The sequence below is a fragment of the Embiotoca jacksoni genome, unplaced genomic scaffold (genome assembly GCF_022577435.1).
Source record: "Embiotoca jacksoni isolate LCO1_2020_lvr unplaced genomic scaffold, fEmbJac1.0.p SCAF_16, whole genome shotgun sequence".
Lineage (NCBI taxonomy): Eukaryota > Metazoa > Chordata > Actinopteri > Embiotocidae > Embiotoca > Embiotoca jacksoni.
Genome location: NW_027185296.1, coordinates 7,808,944 through 7,828,469, shown reverse-complemented (window position 1 = coordinate 7,828,469; position 19,526 = coordinate 7,808,944). Strand labels below are relative to the sequence as shown.

At 41.3% G+C, this 19,526-nt stretch overlaps 3 protein-coding genes across 11 annotated transcripts in view; 2 read left to right on the top strand and 1 right to left on the bottom strand.

The window, feature by feature from the left end:
• Positions 1-716, bottom strand: part of LOC138198904 (capping protein, Arp2/3 and myosin-I linker protein 3-like) — a 29,042-nt gene extending 28,326 nt beyond the window's left edge. For all 7 annotated transcript variants that reach the window (XM_069150649.1, XM_069150652.1, XM_069150654.1 and 4 more), the window contains exon 1: positions 449-716. In XM_069150649.1, coding sequence (XP_069006750.1) covers positions 449-506 — 58 coding nt within the window. In that variant the 5' untranslated portion in view covers positions 507-716. The remainder of the gene's footprint in view (positions 1-448) is intronic.
• Positions 717-2,197: 1,481 nt separating this feature from the next.
• LOC138198907 (Fc receptor-like protein 3) lies at positions 2,198-10,185 on the top strand. The gene is made up of 8 exons (XM_069150659.1): positions 2,198-4,288; positions 5,162-5,200; positions 5,294-5,593; positions 7,533-7,835; positions 7,952-8,218; positions 8,307-8,348; positions 9,079-9,163; positions 9,258-10,185. Exons 1-8 carry the CDS (start codon positions 4,258-4,260, stop codon positions 9,418-9,420), a joined length of 1,230 nt encoding a protein of 409 aa, XP_069006760.1. The 5' UTR covers positions 2,198-4,257; the 3' UTR covers positions 9,421-10,185.
• LOC138198905 (GTPase IMAP family member 8-like) lies at positions 9,391-19,422 on the top strand. 3 transcript variants are annotated; one of them, XM_069150657.1, is made up of 7 exons: positions 9,391-9,404; positions 11,488-11,562; positions 14,086-14,817; positions 15,633-16,331; positions 17,435-18,214; positions 18,319-18,486; positions 18,570-19,422. In XM_069150657.1, exons 2-7 carry the CDS (start codon positions 11,547-11,549, stop codon positions 18,788-18,790), a joined length of 2,616 nt encoding a protein of 871 aa, XP_069006758.1. In that variant the 5' UTR covers positions 9,391-9,404; positions 11,488-11,546; the 3' UTR covers positions 18,791-19,422. The 3 variants fall into 3 exon arrangements, with proteins under 3 accessions (XP_069006758.1, XP_069006759.1, XP_069006757.1); XM_069150658.1 differs by lacking the exon at positions 9,391-9,404 and having other exon boundaries at positions 11,385-11,562; positions 14,086-14,805; XM_069150656.1 differs by lacking the exon at positions 9,391-9,404 and having other exon boundaries at positions 11,385-11,562.
• Positions 19,423-19,526: the final 104 nt, after the last annotated feature.

The window sequence follows — 19,526 nt, the reverse complement described above, 5'->3', positions numbered from 1 at the left end:
GTGCACTGTGAAATAGGTGTGCTGGTGAAAACGTGCAAGGGAACAAAACGCTACCAGACCCACGAGTACACACCATCATTTCCACAACGCCCCTTTTCCTCTCTGGCCTAAGGCTGAGGGTTTTTTTTTTATTACCTGATCCTTCCCCGAGGGGCACACAAGGTATATTTCCCCGCAATGTAAATAATTCATCTGCACATTCATTAATTCGCACGCACTGAGAGAGAAAGAAGCGCCCCGGAAAGCTTCAGGACCAAATATAAAGGTGGAGCTCCTAACAATCATCCAATGCGTCTGTTCGGTCGCAGCCTCCAACAGCCGCGCGCAAGAGAAGCATCCCGAGACGGACTGACCGCACGCGCTCCCGGGGGCGACCGCGAGACACACCGCGACAAGACAGGGGGGGGGGGGGGGGGAGCAAAATAACCAAGCGGCAGTCTTTACCCACCTGTGATATCCTTGCTCACACTCACGAAACCAGAGGCAGTGATCTCTTTCGAAGCCATGTCTGTTCCTCGCTCCTATCGCCACCCCTCCTCCTCCTCCTCCTATTCCTCTTCCTCTTCCTCTCCTCCACCTCCTCCCCGCTGGGTCTCTCTCTCTCTCCCCCCCCACCCCTCTCTCTCAGAAACGGACAGCAGGGATGGTCTCTCTCCCAGGCATTCCAGCAGAGCATCCGACTGCCCGACGCGCTTCCTGGAAGAGACCCTGTGGATGTTGGAAGGCTGGATGTTGGAGCGATGGGAGGTGGAGGGAGGGAGGGAGGGAGGAGGAGGAGGAGGCGGGGATCACTGAGGGATAATGAGGTAGCTGTAGTTACCTGTGAGAGCACAGAGCGCACGCACACAAGTCAGAAATTCATAGAGATTACAGCAGAAACCTAAACTAGACTGCTACTGTGTTACAAGACAATTTGGAAATCTTTCAAATGAATTTAAAAATATTTTCTTACTGTGGTTTTCATGTTTGATGCCCCTGGTACTCCACCGGAGAAGCAGGTGAAGGAAAGGATGTCGATGGAGCTAATCAAAGATTATGATGAGCAATAGCTGGAATTCTTATCCTGCTCTTACTAAAATTTGTCAAATTTAAATAACCGGTCACAGTATAAAGGACTACTCTAAATGTACAATGTTTATTTGGAATTTCTTTTCACAGTATTAGGCACATTTTCACATATGGCTACAGATATTTTTTCTTTGCAGTGCAACATATCTTCTTTGCATAGAGTTGATCAGGTGGTTGATTGTGGCCCGTGGAGTGCTGGTCCAATCCTCTTCAAGGGCTGTGAAGTTGTTGGATATTGGATATTAACATGTTGTTGTTTATGCCGATGCAGAGCATCCCAAACGTCTTCGAAGGGTGACGTGTTTGCAGCACATGGAGGTCATGCAAGAATTGGGATGTTTTCAGCTTTCAGGAATTCTGATCCTTGTAACATGGGGCCGTGCATTATGCTGCAACATGAGGCGATGGCGGTGGATGAATGGCATGACAATATGCCTCAAGGGCATGATATGTCTGTGCATTCATATTGCCATCAGTAAAATGCACTTGTGTTCGTTGTGTGTAGTTTATGCCTGCCCAAACCGTACTCTATTCACAACATTTACGTCAGCAACTCGTCTGACGATGAGGACTCAGATGAGCTTTCCTGAGCCGGTTTCTAAAAGTTTGAGCAGAAATTCTTTGGCTGTACAAACCAACTGTTGCTCTGGTCTTAGACAGTCATGAAGCCTCCAGATGTGTTGGTCCTGGGCTAGCGTGGTTACATGTGATCTGTAGTTGTGAGGACGGTTGGACGTACCCGTAGACTGTAAAGTGGACGTAGCTTTTATAGTCAGTGTCTGAAAAGTGTGATTGATGCGGAAGTGCCATAAAGTGCAATACCACAGAGGGCCTCTAGGGGTTGGCTCCGAAAAGGCTGTGGCTCCCTAGACTCCCATTAAACTTCTCATGAAATACAAAGGCAATACAGTCTTTATGGTGTCATTAGCTAAAGTCATTCCTTCTTATTAGCCTTCTCGCAGTCCATCTGAAGAAAATCACATCATTAATCAGATATCAGACCCAAAAATAATTGTCTGTTTGATTGACAGGCCTGTGGTGCAGTCAGGTTTCTGCTGTAGGTAGGCGGGCGTAGTGTCCTCGGGTAATCAGATTGAGTCAGATCCACCGCTCACTCCTCCCCAGCTCATCCAAATATGGTCACTACAAGATACAAGATAAGTTAGTTTTTGTTTTGTTGCTGAAATTGCAGTTGTTTACTTAAATGTTTGAGTTCATTTCATGGTAAATTGCAGGGTAAGCTCTTGTGCAGCTGATAAAGAATATGCAAAAATGATTGAGAGTGTCATCATGTCTGATGCAACTTGATTACAGTTTTCTTGATTAACACGTTGCCTCATAGGCGATTGCCCCATTGTGAAAATTGTGTTGTAGCGTATTAAATGTTGCCTGTCATGCATTCCTTCGCCTGTAGTATCTTTTTTGGGTACAAAGATCTGCTAAAACCATTCTTGCTTTCAATCAGGGGTGGAAAATCACAATTCACAGGTTTGTGAAACCTGTCTAGGACGCCAGTCAGCAGCAAAGCAGCAGACCTTTTCCAATGGCCGGAGCATAATCGGTTGCCTGACAGCAAAACAACCAATCATCTGCGGCCAATCCAATCTAGCAACAACCCAGCCTCATTCTCTTTCTGGTGTGGAAAAGGAAACTCTTCTTGGTCTTGATTGAAAATTACCACTTCTCAAATCCATCCAAATGTTTGAGCCCAAATCTGATCCATGATGCGAGAGTCTACAGCACGAACCTCTAATATCACGCTCATTATCTGCTTGTGATGGATTTAGTCTTTCAATCATAACCTAAATTTTTCTCTATATGCCTCTTGCAAGGGGTGTATATGTAGGAAATGTGCCAGAGTGTAGTTTGAAAGGCTTTTAGTACTTTGGATGAGCTGACGTCAGCTTGTCGCAAGTGTGTTATCAGAGCAGTATGAAGACTGAGATTGTTCCCTTAAAGGATTTACTTTAACATTATCTGAAACTTTTGCCACATTTACACAGAAAGTCATAACAGGTCCTCTTTAAGTAGGCATAGCTAATGTTTACCAGATTATTTTAGTGTATTAGCATGTGTCAGCTAAAGGTCATACCAATTTCAAAATTTTGACCCACTGGTGATGTCATATGAAAAGTGAAGGAGTCACCTCGTTCATCCTGTCACAGCCATTTCAATAGCTGTCAAGACTTTTAAATGTCAGTGTGCTGGAGGTGCTAGAGTAAAGGTCAGAGGAAGTCATCAGGATTCATCCTCTGAGGATCATGAATGTCTGCACAAAACTGTCCTTAGAACTGATCAGACAACAGCACCAAATAGAGTGTGAGGATCACCAAAGTCATTCAGATTCATCCGTGCATATTAAAGTTTATGGCAAGCCATCCCATATTTGTTGGGTTATTTCAGTCTAGACCAAAGTGCTGGACTGTTCTGCAGGCTGGCTGAATCCTAACAAAATGGGGGGTTGAGATTCCCCTTATTTAATTTACCAAACCTTTATCTGACTCTAACCTACCAGGTTATACTGAATAAAATGAAAAAGTCCCCAAAGAGAGAATGAGCTTTCACATCAGCAGGTGCTGCAATGAAAATCAGAATATAAATAGAGCAAACAAAAGATAACAGAAGACTTTGAATAACCTGAATGAGTAAATAAAAAGGAGAAAACGCAGGATTTCAGCAGAAGGTAGAAAACCGCGGCAGCATCATTTGAGACAGCTCAAACAGCAAAGAATTAAAAATACTCTCACTCTCGCGGAAGATTTGTGAGGTCACATGACAAAAGCAGAGAAAAACGAAGAAACAGAGAACATGTAGAGCTGCGTGTTGATGCTAAACTGGATGTTTTGTTGTTTGAAATCTTCACCTCACTGCCTCTCTGTCTGTCGCTGGTTTCTGTTGTCTGATGGCTCCACCTGTTAGCTGGTCGGCAGAGGAAGGAAATGTCTCCACCAAGATGACCATCTCTGTCTGTGGTTTGCTGTGACAGTCAGTAGAAACTCCTCCTAAGACATCTTATTATTCTCTGTCTCACATCCTCTAAAAATAAAACCGGCTCTCCAAAAACAACACCGGACTTCTGAAACAAGCATCATTTTAAACGGTGGAAATAATTTTGTCTCACTCTCTCTTTTTTTCAAAGCACAAACGGGGAGTTGCACATCTAATTCTGGACCCTCAATCTTAGACAGAATGAACATCCTCCTTATCTCCTCTCTGCTGGGTGAGTATCACAGATAAAACCAGATTGACTGTCACACACCTTTTCACACAGGCCTATGCTTGGCACACGAACAAGAAACATGTGTGTGTTCCCACTAAAAAAAAAAATCTACTAGTGGACTAAACGGTGTCCACTTTAAGAAGCATCTGCATTCTGCTGTCAAAGCAGCGATGACCTGAAGCTGTGCTCTCCTATTTGATGCAGAAATCAGTGGTACGGTATGCAGGGTTATAAATTTGACTGGGCTGTCTGCCTGCAGCTGGGACTTTCAGACAGTGCGAAATTAAAACAATGTGGATCAGCCAGAATCTGAATAGAGCTAATGGAAATGATTTGGACAGGGCTGCCAAATTGTTGTGTTGGTTCTTTCCTCCTTGACAGCCTTGAGTTATGTTTTAAAACGATGTGATTGTAGTGGTACTGCTGTGCATGTATGTGGATGTCTAACAGGAAAATACAGAAAATGTGTGCACATTCCTTCTGTTCCCATGGGGATGACAAGCGTTTAAACACTCTCATTAACGAATAGGAAGCTCTGCTCTCCGTCACACTGTGTGGCAGCACCGTGACTGTGTGTGTTGCCTCTCACAGACACACAAGCTTGTTGTTGACGTATTCAGTTTGCCTGTAAAGATGAACTGTTTTGAAATGTTTCCTTATATTGTATCGAATATGTAATCCTAAATCAGCAGTGGACCATGACTATCTGGCACGCAGCCATGTGGGAACAAACCATCTAAGCTATGAGTTCTGTTCATGTTATTACATTTTAGTCCTGTTTGGCAGAGCAGACAGCAGATACAACGTGATGTACCCAAAATGTCATCGATGTAGCAGAATACGAGGAGATAAAACTGTTTCTCTGTATTTCAGCTGTGGCTGGATTGTTTCTCCAAGTTGTTGCACTTGAAGGTAAAGACAGCATGCATTCTGTCTTTCACACACTGACAGTACCTTTGACAAAAGCATGAAAAAGACCATAATTAAGTTTCCCTGCTCCCGCAGAGCTTCAGAAGCTCACTGTGTCCGTGTGGCCTCCGGGCTCGGACATCTACCTCGGTGAGTGTGTGTTGCTGCTGTGCACCGTGAAGTCAAACTCCTCCTTTACCTTGAGGTACCAGTGGTACAGGCACAAACCACACACTGCTGCGACCCCGAACCCCAGGCACCTGGTCTCTGGTGACAGCTACTCCATCACCGCGGTAACAAGGGAGGATGCAGGTAGATACTGGTGCAAAGCAGAGAGCAAGGAACGCAACACGACTGTATTGCTCAACAGCCAGCCTGTCGTGCTCAATGTGTCAGGTGAGCTGCAGCTACAAGCTGCACAGGGAGGCATCATGTTTCTCCTGTATGCACACACACACACACACACACACACACACACACACACACACACACACACACACACACACACACACGCACGCACGCACACACAAGAGGAAAGGTTGTGTGGCACAGGATTGACTTCAAATACACATCTGCAGATACTTTTATATTTACCTCAAAATGTACAACAGACACTGAAGTCATAACTTTAACCTATTGTGGTTCATACTAACTAAACTGTCAGACTCACTGCTGTTTTAAATTGTGTTTATCAATGTACAGCTAATACACTTTGATGTGGACTTTGCAAAGCGCCTGAGATTTCTCCATGCACCTGAAGCTGGAACAAAGACCACACATCAAACTTTAAGTGTGAAATTTTGGGAAACAGAAAGAAAGAAGTTGCAGGGAGACAAATCTAGTGCGCAGGGGTGGTGGGGAGCGACAATCCTGTTGTTGCAGGCATGTTGTCATGTTGGAGAATCAACCACAGTTCAGGTCATTTGATGTATGCTCTTTGCTCATGTCCAGAACGGGGCCTCATCTCCAGAGAAATCGCAGATGCAACCAGACCACTGCTAAAAAAACCACATTTAACTCAGGTGCTGACGTTGATCCAATGACGTAACTCTGAATACTTAATCACAGAGGTTTTAGCTTCCCTCTGCTCCCTGCACGTCACGGTGCTGCGCACCTTTCATATGCAACTGAACCTTTTGATCCACCCTCTTCACTATCTATACCAAGCAGAAACACTAGAAGCTACAACCATTGTAGCAGCTCTATGAGGCTGTGCTACATGCTCATACTGACAGTGCCAGCGTGCTGATGCTAACCACGTACATAATGTTTACCATGTTCTTAGTTTGGCCTGTTAGCTATCAAACATTCATTAATTCATACTAGCACCAGTGAAGCTGATGGGAGTCCTAAATAAACCAACATTTTGAACAAATGGGGATTCTAAGATCACTAAGAATGTGCACAAGTTGTTCTTTTAAGTGTTACAAATAACTAGAATCAGTGCATTAAAAACACTAATTCAATTAAATGTATTTGTTCTCTGAATCATTCAGTGCGTGAGCAGCACTCTGACTGGTCGTCCCTCTCACTGAACTCAAACACGGCTCAACGGTGTTTATTCCACAAGATCTTTAAAGAAGCATAAGTGTTGTTGCTTTGACAAATATACCCAACTCAGATCGAAATTCTTCCTCGCTGAATTTTGCAAATCAACACTTGTTTTAAATGACTTTAAAGTCTCTTTAACTACAGTTTGCCATTCCTCTTGAACTTACTGTGCCTCCATCCAGCAGTTTAAGCCGCTGACTAACTCCTACCTACATTAGCCGTGAGCTCATAGAAAAGAACGGCCACCGTTGGGATGAATCCTTGGAAATTAGTGACTTAAATCAGTCCCTCAGGGAGTGAGTTTATCCCTGAACGTTCACGCACAACGGAGAAATGAATGAATCGTTTCAGAAATTGATTTGGTTTAGTTTGTTCACCCAGAAATATTCGTCCTTTTGAAGGAAATGACACAACACATCAGATTAGTTAATAAGTTAATTAAACAGATCAAGATGGGAAAATCGATGTCTAAACCAAGTTTCAACTGGACTGGAATGGATGAAAATTTAAAGTTGAACTGCAGGAGAAAAGAACATGACATCATTTACAAATAAATCAGCCTTCTCTTCTTTTCCACAGCTGAGTGAGCGTCAGATGAAGGTGCTCTTTCTCTCATTACTGCACTGACCACAGCTACTGTGATAATACAAACTCTGATTGTGTGATAATTATGATGTATTTTACAAATATATGTAATTACATCATTTGTGGTCCTGTGTGAGCCATTAGTTTGCAGCCAAACTGGGATGTTATTGTGCTGATTGTGTGTCTGTTGCTCCTGCAGAGCTGTCCCCCCCCTCTCTGACTCTGACTCCCAGCACCAGACACATCCCCAGAGGGGAGCGTCTCACTGTGCAGTGCCCCACAGCTCAGACCAACTCCACAGGCTGGAGGCTGAGGCACTTCCCTCCAGGCCATTCAGATCGGACCACAGCTCTCCAAAGTGAGCGGTGTTCACCACCAGGGGGTGCTGTTAGTGCCAACAAGTCCGACTGGTGTGTCTTCAAAGCTGCCGGAGGGAACAGTGGGCTGTACTGGTGTGAGGGCGGGGAAGGTCGCAGCAGCGCGGTCCACATCACAGTGAGCTGTGAGTGTTGTGTAACAGGGATGTTTAAGACAAACTGGGCCAGACACCAATACGCGTGTTTTAAAATGTTATAACAGGAAGTGAGGAATTTAATAATCTCTATTATTGATCGACAGATGGGGACATCATCCTGAGGACTCCAGCCTTCCCTGTGTTTGAGGGTGACCACGTGGTCTTGTACTGTCAGTATTTAAGAGGCTATCACAATAAAGCAACCTTCTTTAAAAATGGAGTAGAAATCACCACATCCAGTTCCTCCGGCAGAGAAATAAAGCTGACTATCGAGAATGTGACACGGGAGGATGACGGCCTCTATAAGTGTGCGTCTCAGGACAGAAAGATGGAGAGTCCAGAGAGCTGGTTATCAGTGACACCTGACCAAGGTCAGCTGTGTGGTGAGATTGTATTCACTGACAATATTTATCATGTCTTTGTGTGATATCATTGTATATCCATTTTAATTTATTTCAGGCAATTTCACTTCAACCAATGGAACAGCAGTCTCCACTAGTGGTAAAATGTTTTCTTATTCTTAATACATGAATTTACTACTTTATCTGGATGATAATATTCACCGGTTTAAACAAAGAGTAACACTGGGGTATAATATTTGATAAACCATTTAGTCATCCTTATTCATAACGGGCTAGCTTTTCTCACCTCCTAATACGCCATCAAATTTCAAAGTTCTGTATAAATGGATTTTATTCTTTTCAAGGATTATGACTGATTTTACAACGTTTTGGTTAATTACAAATTCTAAAGCCTTAGAAAGACAACGTAACCCAAAAAAACTGTAGTTTCATGGTTACAGTTTCTTACATTCTCCTTATTGCCTAAAGTTTTTATTTGTAAGACATTATTTACTGTAGTTCCTGCCTAAAATCATGTAACTCTTCAGCAAAAGGTGAGGCAGTAACACAGAGGTATTTCCAATGGTCAGTAATTTCAACTGTCTGAAAAGGCATCTTGCTGAGGTTTAACATGTATATTTAGTCCACAGAAATGAAAGTGAGCTGCTTTTTAAACTACAGTGTTGTTGTTTTTTTTCCTGATTATTGAATCGAACAGAAGCATCCTATAAATCTGATTACTGTTTATCATATAGACAGGTTTCTTGATTCGATTGCAGTTGTTAATGAGAAATCTGACAAAATGATGTAATGATGTATTTCATGGTAAAACTTTTTTATCATCTGATGTTTTTAACATGGAAACGTATATTATTTGTTCTTCCCATCAGGCTCCTGGAAGTGGATCACTGTGTCATGTGTGGTTATACTTCTGTTTCTCATTTTTTTAACCATTTGGCTTGTTCATCGCTCCAGGTGAGTTACAGTGCATCTCACTTTCTATTGTCTGCATGAACCGTGAATAAAACAGACTGTCAGCTGCTTCACTGATTGTTGTGTTTGTTTACAGGTCCCAGTCGTTTTGCACCCGCAGCTGCTGGCCGCTGTCTAAAGAGGACATACCGGCTGTGGCGCTTCCTGCGACGAAGCAGGACGTGACAGAAGTGCAGTGGGACCTGTCCTGGATGGAGATGTCCAATCTGTTGGATAAGCAGTTGTATCCTGGCACTTAGTGGATGACGCTTTTAGAAAATACTAAACAGAGTGAGAACTGAGTGAGTTCAGTCAGCGCAGTCTCTAACATGGTGTAAGAACATTGTTTTAGTTACATTTGTAAAAAAAAAAAAAGGAGTAATGTAGAGCCATAAGGGTCTATTCTTGGCCTCTTGCTTTTAAATTTTTTTTTATATCAATGACCTACTGATGGATTGTAGACATCTTTCTGTTTGCTGATAATACATTTACAGACCCACAGAGACTTTATATGAATCTTAGACATTTATAAATGAGCTTCAAATCACTTTAAAAAAAACAACAACAATCTATTATACTTGAAAAATCCACTTTAAATATTTTACAAGTTAACCAAAAGTGTTATACAAAGTTTGTTCACTGACTTCTTATTCAACTCTGTATTACAGTTTAATTTATTGATATATTCACTATTCTAAGTTGTTTGTAGTGCTATCTATTCTACCAAGACCAACAAGACTGACACTTTGATAATAAATATTGTTTGACCTCTTAGATCTTCATTCATATTCAACAGGTCATAAATTTATTTCCTGTACTGTCACACTTCTCAATGTCAATACTTCACTGGATACACAGGTTGCTCACTTGGGAATATTTTGAAATAGAATTTAAATCGATCTGCTCTGTTAAATGCCTTCAAGAATTAAGACTGAGCTGAAAAAACATCTCATTTAACGCCAGATTGCCTTTTCTTTGTGTTTCTTCATGGTTTCTCTTGTTCCTGCTTTTTTCCTTTGAACTACTCTTTTTTTATTTTCTGTATCTTTTCTCTTGTTTTCTTACATTCATGATTATTTGCAACTAAACTGTTTTGCAGATGTTTAAGCGACACAAAACATCTCCCAACTCCCATCTTAGCTGTGCTGAACCTCTCACCTTGGGGAGCGATGTCACATATGAACGCTACATATTCGGCATACAAATAATAGTCTATTCCACTCAGAGTGACTAAGTGAAAGACAGGTTTATAATTTCACAATCCACTGGATGCTAATTCAGGCTCTAGATTTAAATTAAGCCATTTTTCTGTGGAGACCCAAACTATAATGTGTCTGTCAGGATAATTACACTGGAATGACACATTGCATGACTCAGCCTTGGATATACAATCAATGTAATTTAAATGAAGTACATTACGGCAAAATACAGATGCAGTAGATGTTTAGTTTTATTTATTTAACTCTTGGATTTATTTCAAGGATTTTATGTTTTTTTTCTTGTGTTTTGGGCTGAAAAAGAAATTGATCAGAGTAGTTTTTTCATTCTATATTCATTGAGCAAGTTTGAGATTACAATAAGTAATAATTTTGGATACAGTCTTAAACACTGGTTCTATCAATGACCAAATTTTTTATCGATGAGCAATATTTTATACAATAAGCAGCATGAGTCAGTGAGCTCAGACAGATAGCGAGCATAGAATAAACACAACATCATCGATCTCCATCAGTGTCATCGAAACTATGACTCTTAGTATGCAAGATCACATGAGAAAACATCTTCCGGGTTAAGGCAGAAGTTTTGTTCTCAGTTTCTACAGATATACTCTGGCACAGAGAAGTGTCAGGGCCGCGGTTAGTAAAGACATACAGGTCCCTGTACTGTGATCAGGCATGTTATAAAAACACAATCAGCACAGTCCTGAAGAGACAATCTACAGTATGATTAAAATGAATGCAGCATTGCTGTGCTTCACGTTTGGTTTATGAACATCAGTGTCACTTATTCATTGTTATAAGATTGCTATTTGCTCTCTAATTTTCAGTTTTGATTAGATGGAAGTAAACAAACAACAAAGCTTTTGAAAGCAAGATGTTTTCTGTAGACTTTTTCTACACTGGGAGTATCACACAGTTGACAGTCTTTGGAAAAACCTGTTAGACTGCATTCTAATCCAACCTCAGTGACACTTAGTGTCTTCGATAGTTTTGGACAGTATGCTCTCAGTCGGGGCTGTGTGGACTGGCAGTAAAATGTGCCCAGACACCAAATTTCTTCAAATATTTTTACCTGAAGACAGACTTCCTTCACTCTGACCTCTACAGGGAGCTTGGTCTTGTTCAGTTGATCGTATCGAAGCTGTAAGAAGACAAGACCAGAGAAAATGGAAATACCTCCGGGTGAGTTAAACTTGATTAATGGCATTTCTTGAAGTGCTGTTGAGGATAAATGAGTAGACTCGTTGTTTAAGTGGCTCAAGATACATAAACTTAAAGCTTGGACATTTACATACGTTTGTTTTTATCATAAATGTGTTGTTAATATAATGCAGAATATAGTGTGAATTTCTCTGAATCACATAAATATTGGTTTGGAGATTAAAAAAAAAATCAACCTGTTGCGGCAACAGTGAAAAATATGCAACAACAACAACAACAACAACAACAACAAAAATCTCTTTTCTGAACTAACGCTGGCTAAGTTAGAAAAATAGAAGCAGGTAATGTATTTCTGAGACACAATGGAACCACAAAACCAGTTAGACCTCCTTTTTAAATGCTGAAAACACCTTGCAGTGTAGATTCCCATCAACCAACCAACCATCTTCCTTCAGGGAACTCCTCCCTAAACGAGTTTGAGTATTTACTGATGGATTAGATAAACAAGTACACCAGTTAATTGATTGCAATTAAATGGAAATGGTTTGCAAATGCTGCTTTTGTGCACCTAAAATATATATATATATTGTGAATGAGAGCGTGAATGGTCTTTGTTTCCATCCGTCTCTGTGTTGGCTCTGTGATGTGTGCAGAGTGAACCCTGCCTTTGCCCAATGTGAGCTGGGATAGGCTCCAGCCCCCCCGTGACCCTGTTCAGGATAAAGCGGGTATAGATGATGGATGGATTAATTGTTGCTAACACTGAAATCTTATTCCTTCGTAAAGGTTCTCAGACCATGCGACACCCTCAGAAAGGTTAAATAAAAGTATAAAGCTACTATTTCAAAAAGAATCAAGTCACAAAAAGGTCAAGCGTTGGCACTTTCCTCTTTATTTTCACCTCTGTTTTTTTCTCATTCCACTTTCTACAATTAATGACCGAAGAGTCCAAATCCGACTTCTTAAAGCTGAATTTTTTTTTTGTCGAATGTGACGTCATGTATACATGAAATAAAATGAAAAGAAATTCTATTAGAACATTTTTGACTTGGGACAATTGGAGTACATTTGTTAGACCTTTCAGCAAGTGAGAAACCTCGTGGAGCCTCACATACCAATAATGTTGTGATTAGGGGCAGGTAGGACCCAAACACAAGACATAGAAGAAAGTTAAACACAAAACAAGGAGCTTTGGAAGGGGAAAAAAAATAACAAAAAGCAAGCCAAGCTAGCTGCATCCCAAAAACAAAATTCAAAAATTTTAACTAAACAAATTGACACAAAGAATGTAAAAGGACTTACAGAAAAAAAAAAATACTAAGAAACTGATGAAAATCCACAACACAAGACTGACTAGGTTGACGGGCAAGACCCGGGACTGGACACGACAGGCTGACATTAACATGGGGAAGAAGCACAGCTAAATACACAGAGTCCTGGTGAGGAAACAAGACAAAGGAAAGTGTAAAAGAAAAAACACAAAGACAAAAAGACAAGACAGACTCAAGATGAACGGGTTTTCAAAATAAAACAAGAAACAAACAACTGAAATCAAGATTAAAGAACAGAAACAAAGTCCAATCCATTGTCTTGGGATCCCTGGACCCCCCGCCTGATATTGGTAAGGTTAGGTAATCCAATATAAAATCACATATTTACAGATGAGGTGGATAAAATATAAGAAACTTTCACTGTAGTTTAATATAACCACAAACTACACCCTCAACATTGATCTGAATCACATTAACCCTTTAAGCCCTAGAGGTCCCCAATTGGGGGCCAGGGACTAAACTATTATTAAAATATGGACATATATATTGATATTTACACATCTGAACAAATCTCACAAGTGTTCCCTTTATTATTAAAAATATTTTTTTATTATTATTTTTTATTGTGGTTGCAGAGATATATCCTTTTTGCAATTTTCGAGCAGAAGCCTAAAAAAATAGGTTTTGTTTTTAAAGGGTTAAAGCTTGTTAAGACAGGTTGTAGCCAAGAACAGAACTATCAGACATGATGCATTTGATTGCTGTGTTGCATTTCTCAACTTCATACCAGCATTTCAGTTGTCTATTTCGGTCACATCTGGTGTCACAGAGGTGATGAGTCATACTCAGCTTATTTTTGTATCTTTTTTTTCCGTGTAACTTCTGATCACAATGTTGCAAAGTAATTTGATTCTAAAAATGTTTCTTTGTTTTGACACATGAAAGGAATTCAAGTCAAAAATAACTCAGCCAAGTTCAGGTGGCGTAGGGCATTCCTCTTGTGTCAGTCATCTAAAACAGCAGAGACGTCTGATAACTGCGTCACCCTGGGTTTGAAGTGACTGACTGCATTCTGCTCCTCAGCTCGAGCAAATTTCCTTTCTTTCTTTTCTGAAAGTTTCTACAATAATTTGAGCCTAACAAAATGCATTATCATCAAGCCAATGAAGCTGCTCCACAACATTATTGAAAACGTGACATTTTGGTAAAACTGTTGTTCTTTATTTCTGCGTATCTAGAGAAAAAAAGTGACATGTTTTTCTTTGTTTTTCAGAGGAGACAAAGAGCATCACCCAATCAGAGGTCAGACTCTTACTCATTGGCGGGAGATGGGCTGGCAAGAGTTCATCTGGTAACACCATCCTGGGACAGCAGAGGTTTGAGTGTGGCCGAACCAGAACAGCTGAGTCTGAGATGAGACATGAGGTGGTGGAGGGCAGGAAGCTCATTGTGGTCGACGCTCCCGGATGGAGCAGCTCTCGCTCCCTCGCTGAGATCCCAGAGGTGGACAAGCAAAACTTTAAACTCAACGCAACCAAGTGCCTGCCTGGACCCAATGCTTTTCTCCTTGTTATTCCAATGGACACAGCGTTCTCTTCAGAGCAGAGGAGAACCTTAGAGGAGCACATGAAGCTCCTGGGGGAGCGGGTTTGGCGGTACACCATGGTGTTGTTCACCTGTGGGGATTTCCTTGGTGAGAAGACAATAGAACAACACATCGAGAGCGAGGGAGAGGCACTCAAGTGGCTGGTAGACAGATGTAGGAACAGGTACCATGTTTTTAATAACAAGGAGAAAAGTAACTCATCTCAGGTCCCACAGCTGCTGGAGAAGATAGACAAGATGGTGCGGCGTAACAACGGCGGCTGCTACGAGGTAGACGAACAGACTTTAAAGATCATCAAAGAGAAACATCGAGACGTTTCTGAAAGGGCAAAAAAGAGACAGGGGAGGGCCGAGGCGCAAAGACAGCACATGATAACACTCATTCAAGGTGAAGGTGACAGTAAGTATAATCAGACAACCACTTCCTGCATTGTATGTTCCTGTATCATTGTCTACATCTCTGATTTTGGGAAACAGGCTTTACTGACAAGTTAGACGGAACAGCAACTACAGCCAGCAGCCGGTTAGATTAGTTTCGATGAAAAGAAGGAAGTTATTTTCTTAAAATAACTTCCTGGAATGTTAAAGTCTCACATCCAAGAAATGGTCCACCATGTGATCCACAATTAACTGGAATTACCGCCCCGTGATTGTGTGTATGGCTTCCTGTAGAATCAAGAATAGACTCTCAGTGAGCAGACTCCATCATATTCTAAAGACCTCATAATACAGCATCTTGTTATCCCAATAGAGCGCTCCGCTCTCAGAGTCCAGACCTACTTGTGGTTCCTAGAGCTTCCAAAGGTTGAATGGGAGGTAGAGCTTTTAGCTTTCAGGGCCCTCACTTGAGGTACCAGCTCCCAGTTTGGGTTGAGGAGGCAGACTCCCTCTCTACTTTTAAGATTTGGCCTAAACCGTTTTGGTAAAGCTGATAGAAAGGGCCGGCCAAGTTACCGCGAACCATCCTTTTGATATGCTGCAATAGACCTGCTGAGGGACTTCCCTTCATTCACTGAGCTCCTCTTCTCTCTCTTTCACTCTCTTGCATTTACAAGGTATATGCCACCATTGCATGTCATTACCTTTGTGTTTTCTCCCACCCCGTTTGTGCTTTTTCCTCGCTGTCCTCTCTCTCCCTGTACCTTTCTGCCAGTATTTCTTCCTCCAGAGCTGCATGTTTTTGATCTTTGTGATATTTGTTTTGTCTGATAACAGAAGAGATGAAACCCATCCCAAAACTCCAGATGGTTCTCTTGGGAAGTCGAAATGTTGGGAAAACCTCAGTAGGGAACACCATCTTGGGATTCAAAGAGCAAGAAGATGGAAAAAGAACAGCACACTCTGTGTCCCGCAGGGGTTTTGTGGATGAAACTGAAATAACTATTGTTGACACGCCAGGTTGGTGGAAAGGTTTCCATGTGATTGACACACCTGAAGCGATCAAAGAGGAAGTGATGCGCAGCATGTTTCTGTGCCCTCCTGGGCCCCACGTCTTCCTGCTAGTGATAGACGCAGACGCAGCCTTCAATGCCAAACACTTAAACGCAGTGACAACACACATGGAGCTGCTCGGAGAAGGAGTGTGGAGACACACTGTTATAGTTTTCACCAGAGGAGACTGGCTGGGGGCACACACCATAGAGGAGTACATTGAAGGTGAAGGGGAGGCCTTACAGTCTCTAATTGAAAAATGTGGAAACAGATATCATGTCCTTAATAACAAGAAGGCAAATGATGGTACACAAATCAAAGAGCTGCTGGAGAAAGTCACTGGGACTGTGGCTGAAAATGGTTGGGACTACTTTGTTCCCGACCAGAAGATATTTCAGACCATTGAAGAGAAAAGGAGAAGAGTCGAAGAAGGAGCAATGCTGAGGCAAAGTCAAGTGAAGGCCAAAAAAAAACTCCTCAGAGGTATGCTTCGCTGTCATTTAGTGTCACAGGATAATTAGCTTGACGATGTTTGAGCTGTTTCTACACTTTTAGAGTGAACAGATAACAGGGGTGAGCAGAATTACAGAAATACAATAAAATACAACAGAGCAGCAGTAGATACCAGTTGGGTGAACCTCATAATGTTCAGCTTTGTATGCTGTGTAAAACGTGAATAAAAACAGAATTCAATACAAATCAAATAAACCCATACTTAATTGCAAATAGATCAAAGACAACATACACATTTTTATTGTTTTATGAAAAATATATACGCAACACGTCATGTTTACCACTGTTTTCCATCACCTCCTCTTTAATCAACATTCTGTAAACATTTGGGAACTGAGGAGACCAGTTTTTGGAAGTAAAATGGTGTCCCATTCTTGCCTGATATAGGATTTCAGCTGCTCTAAATGCATCCTTTTACCATCAAGGATGCTGGCTTTTGATCTGAGTGTTTGATCTAAAGCTGGATGGTCCCTCTCCTCTTTAGCCCAGAGGATGCAGTGTCCATGATTTAATCTCAAATTTTGATTCTTTAGACTAAAGAATTGTCTTCAACTTCGGCTCAGTCCATTTTAAATGATCTCAGGCCCAGAGAGCACTTCTGGATCATGTTTATATGTAGTTTCTTTGCATGGTAGAGTTTTAACCAGCATTTGTAGATGCAGTGATGAACTGTGTTCACAGACAATGATTTTCAGAAGTGTTTCTTAGCCCAAACTATGATTTCCACTACAGATTTGTGTCTGTTTTTAATGGAGTGCTGCCTGAGGGCCCGAAGGTCACGGCAATATTGGTTTTCTTCTTCTTCCCTTGTGTACAGAGATTTCTCCTGTTTCTTGAGAGAGTTGACATGTACAGTCAACAGCTGATTCACTAGAGTAGTTGCATTTGATCATCTGATTTACAAGAGTTTCTTAACTGTAGGTTTATTATTCAGGAGAACTATGAGCTATAACTCAACACCTCTTACAGTCTCACCAAAGACTGACCAGCGTCACCTACCCCTGTTCATTAGTATTGTGAGTGCAGCATGAGATTTTCCTGTTTCCCTGGAATGACACTTGTTTTCTTCGTAGGCTGCAGTATTGAGCTGCAGCAGCTGAAGATTGTGCTGCTCGGTCAGAAGACATTTGGAAAGAGTGCAACAGGAAATAGGCTCCTGCGTAAAGAAGTGTTTGCCACCTGTCAGAATGAGCAGTGTCAGGTGGACGTGGGGGAAGTTGCTGGCCGACTGGTCACAGTGATCGACACCCCGGGCTGGGTGAAAGAGTCCTCCTGCTGTACCAAAGAGATGGACAGGGAAATCACCCGCAGTCTGTCACTGAGCCCGTTAGGGGTTCATGCTGTTCTGCTGGTTGTTCCCTTGGACCTGACGTTCAGAGAAGCTCAGCAGGTCGCCCTGGAGGAACACATGAATCTTTTTGATGCCAGTGTCTGGAAACACACAATCGTTCTGTTCACATATGGAGACAACCTTGCAGATAAATCTGTGGAGGAGCACATTGAGAGGGAGCACAGGGCTCTGCGCTGGTTGGTCGACAAGTGTGAGAACAAGTACCATGTCATGAACAACTTAAAGAAAACTGACATGAGTCAAGTTACAGAGCTGTTTGAGAAGATAGAGGAAATGATGACAGCAAACAGCGGCCGACTCTTCTGCCCCAACATCAACGACATCCACCTGAGAATCGATGACAAGTTCAGGAGGCGGCAGCTGAAACATGTGCTGAAGGAGAAACTGAAGCAGGAGTACAGCAGGAGAGAGCTGGAGCTGATGATAGGCTTCAGGGAGACACTCCTCAAGCTGCAAAGTAACATCAGGGAATATGTGACGAGTGCTAAAACCAAGTCACTGAGTGAGTATTACACTGTGAGGAGGAGGAGCAATAAGTCTTTATCTATAATAATGTACTGTAAATATATTCTTGTATTAATGACATGTTTTGATGATCATTGTTAGTGGGTGACGTGACCAAAATCAAAGCCAAGGGTATTGGTCAGAAGAAGAAAGATGAAAAGGAGGAAAAACTAGAAGAAAAAATCTGCCAGGAAATCGAAAAACTGAGCAAGGACATAATGAGATCCACAGATAATCTGCGGGACAGCAAAGACTTTCTGCTCCCTGACTGTAAGTACAAATTATATCATCGTTTTTAGCATCGACGATGGTACCAAGCACAAAATAAAATGTTTTTTGTGTTTAATTTTTAGTTAAAAGAGAAGCTCCAGGATCATCTATCACCGAGTCTTTGTCAGACATGAGAAAATCAAACAGGAGCTTTGACAGAATTCTGGATTGGATATCCAGTCTTGAGATCGGCACCAATGTGGAGAACCAGCAGACCCTCAACTTCTCTGTGACATCAGGATACAGATCTGTGGTACCACACGACAACAAAGACTTCGACACAGACACTGTAATAAATGAATAGTCTCAATAGAAATGACAGAAAATGTGTTTTGTAAAACAGTAATTGGACTCAGGGAGCTTTCAGAGGTGTAAGAATAGGTTGGGTTAAACATCATAGAGGTACATAGCCATGGGATTCAGTTTGTGACTGAGCAGCGACTGAACTACGACTACTAATAATAATAATGACAATAATGGCATTGATATTATCTTTCTTGAGAAAGCATTTAACAAAAAAAGTTACAAAGTACTTTGTATTGCAGACACACTATACGACAAGAGACAGAAAACAGATAAAAATAGTATGATTCATTAAAGATCCTTTCCTGTCATTAAACTGCACTGGATTCATTTTCTTTTGGTGAATTATATGCCTGTCTTCACTTTTTTTTTTAAGTTGACATTTTCTATTTCAAAGTCTATTTATAATAAAATATGTTGAATTTATGATATACCAAAAATAAATGTAATATGATTGCCAATTGTGATGCATGATTGTGAATCAGACTCATTAATAATCAAAGTTATTTACATCTTAATGTTTTGAGATTATAAAGTTGATTACACATAATGTCAACTATGTCATGAAACTTCAGGCCGATCCTGATTCTGCTTGTTCTTTTTCTGTTCAAATAATAAAAAATGTTTTTGAGACTACGTTTGTTATTATTATGAATGAGACAGCTTTAATCACATCGTGAAATAAGTAGTTTGTGATGTGAGAGGCCTCTTCTTTTGTCCTGAGTGTAAATGTGCCT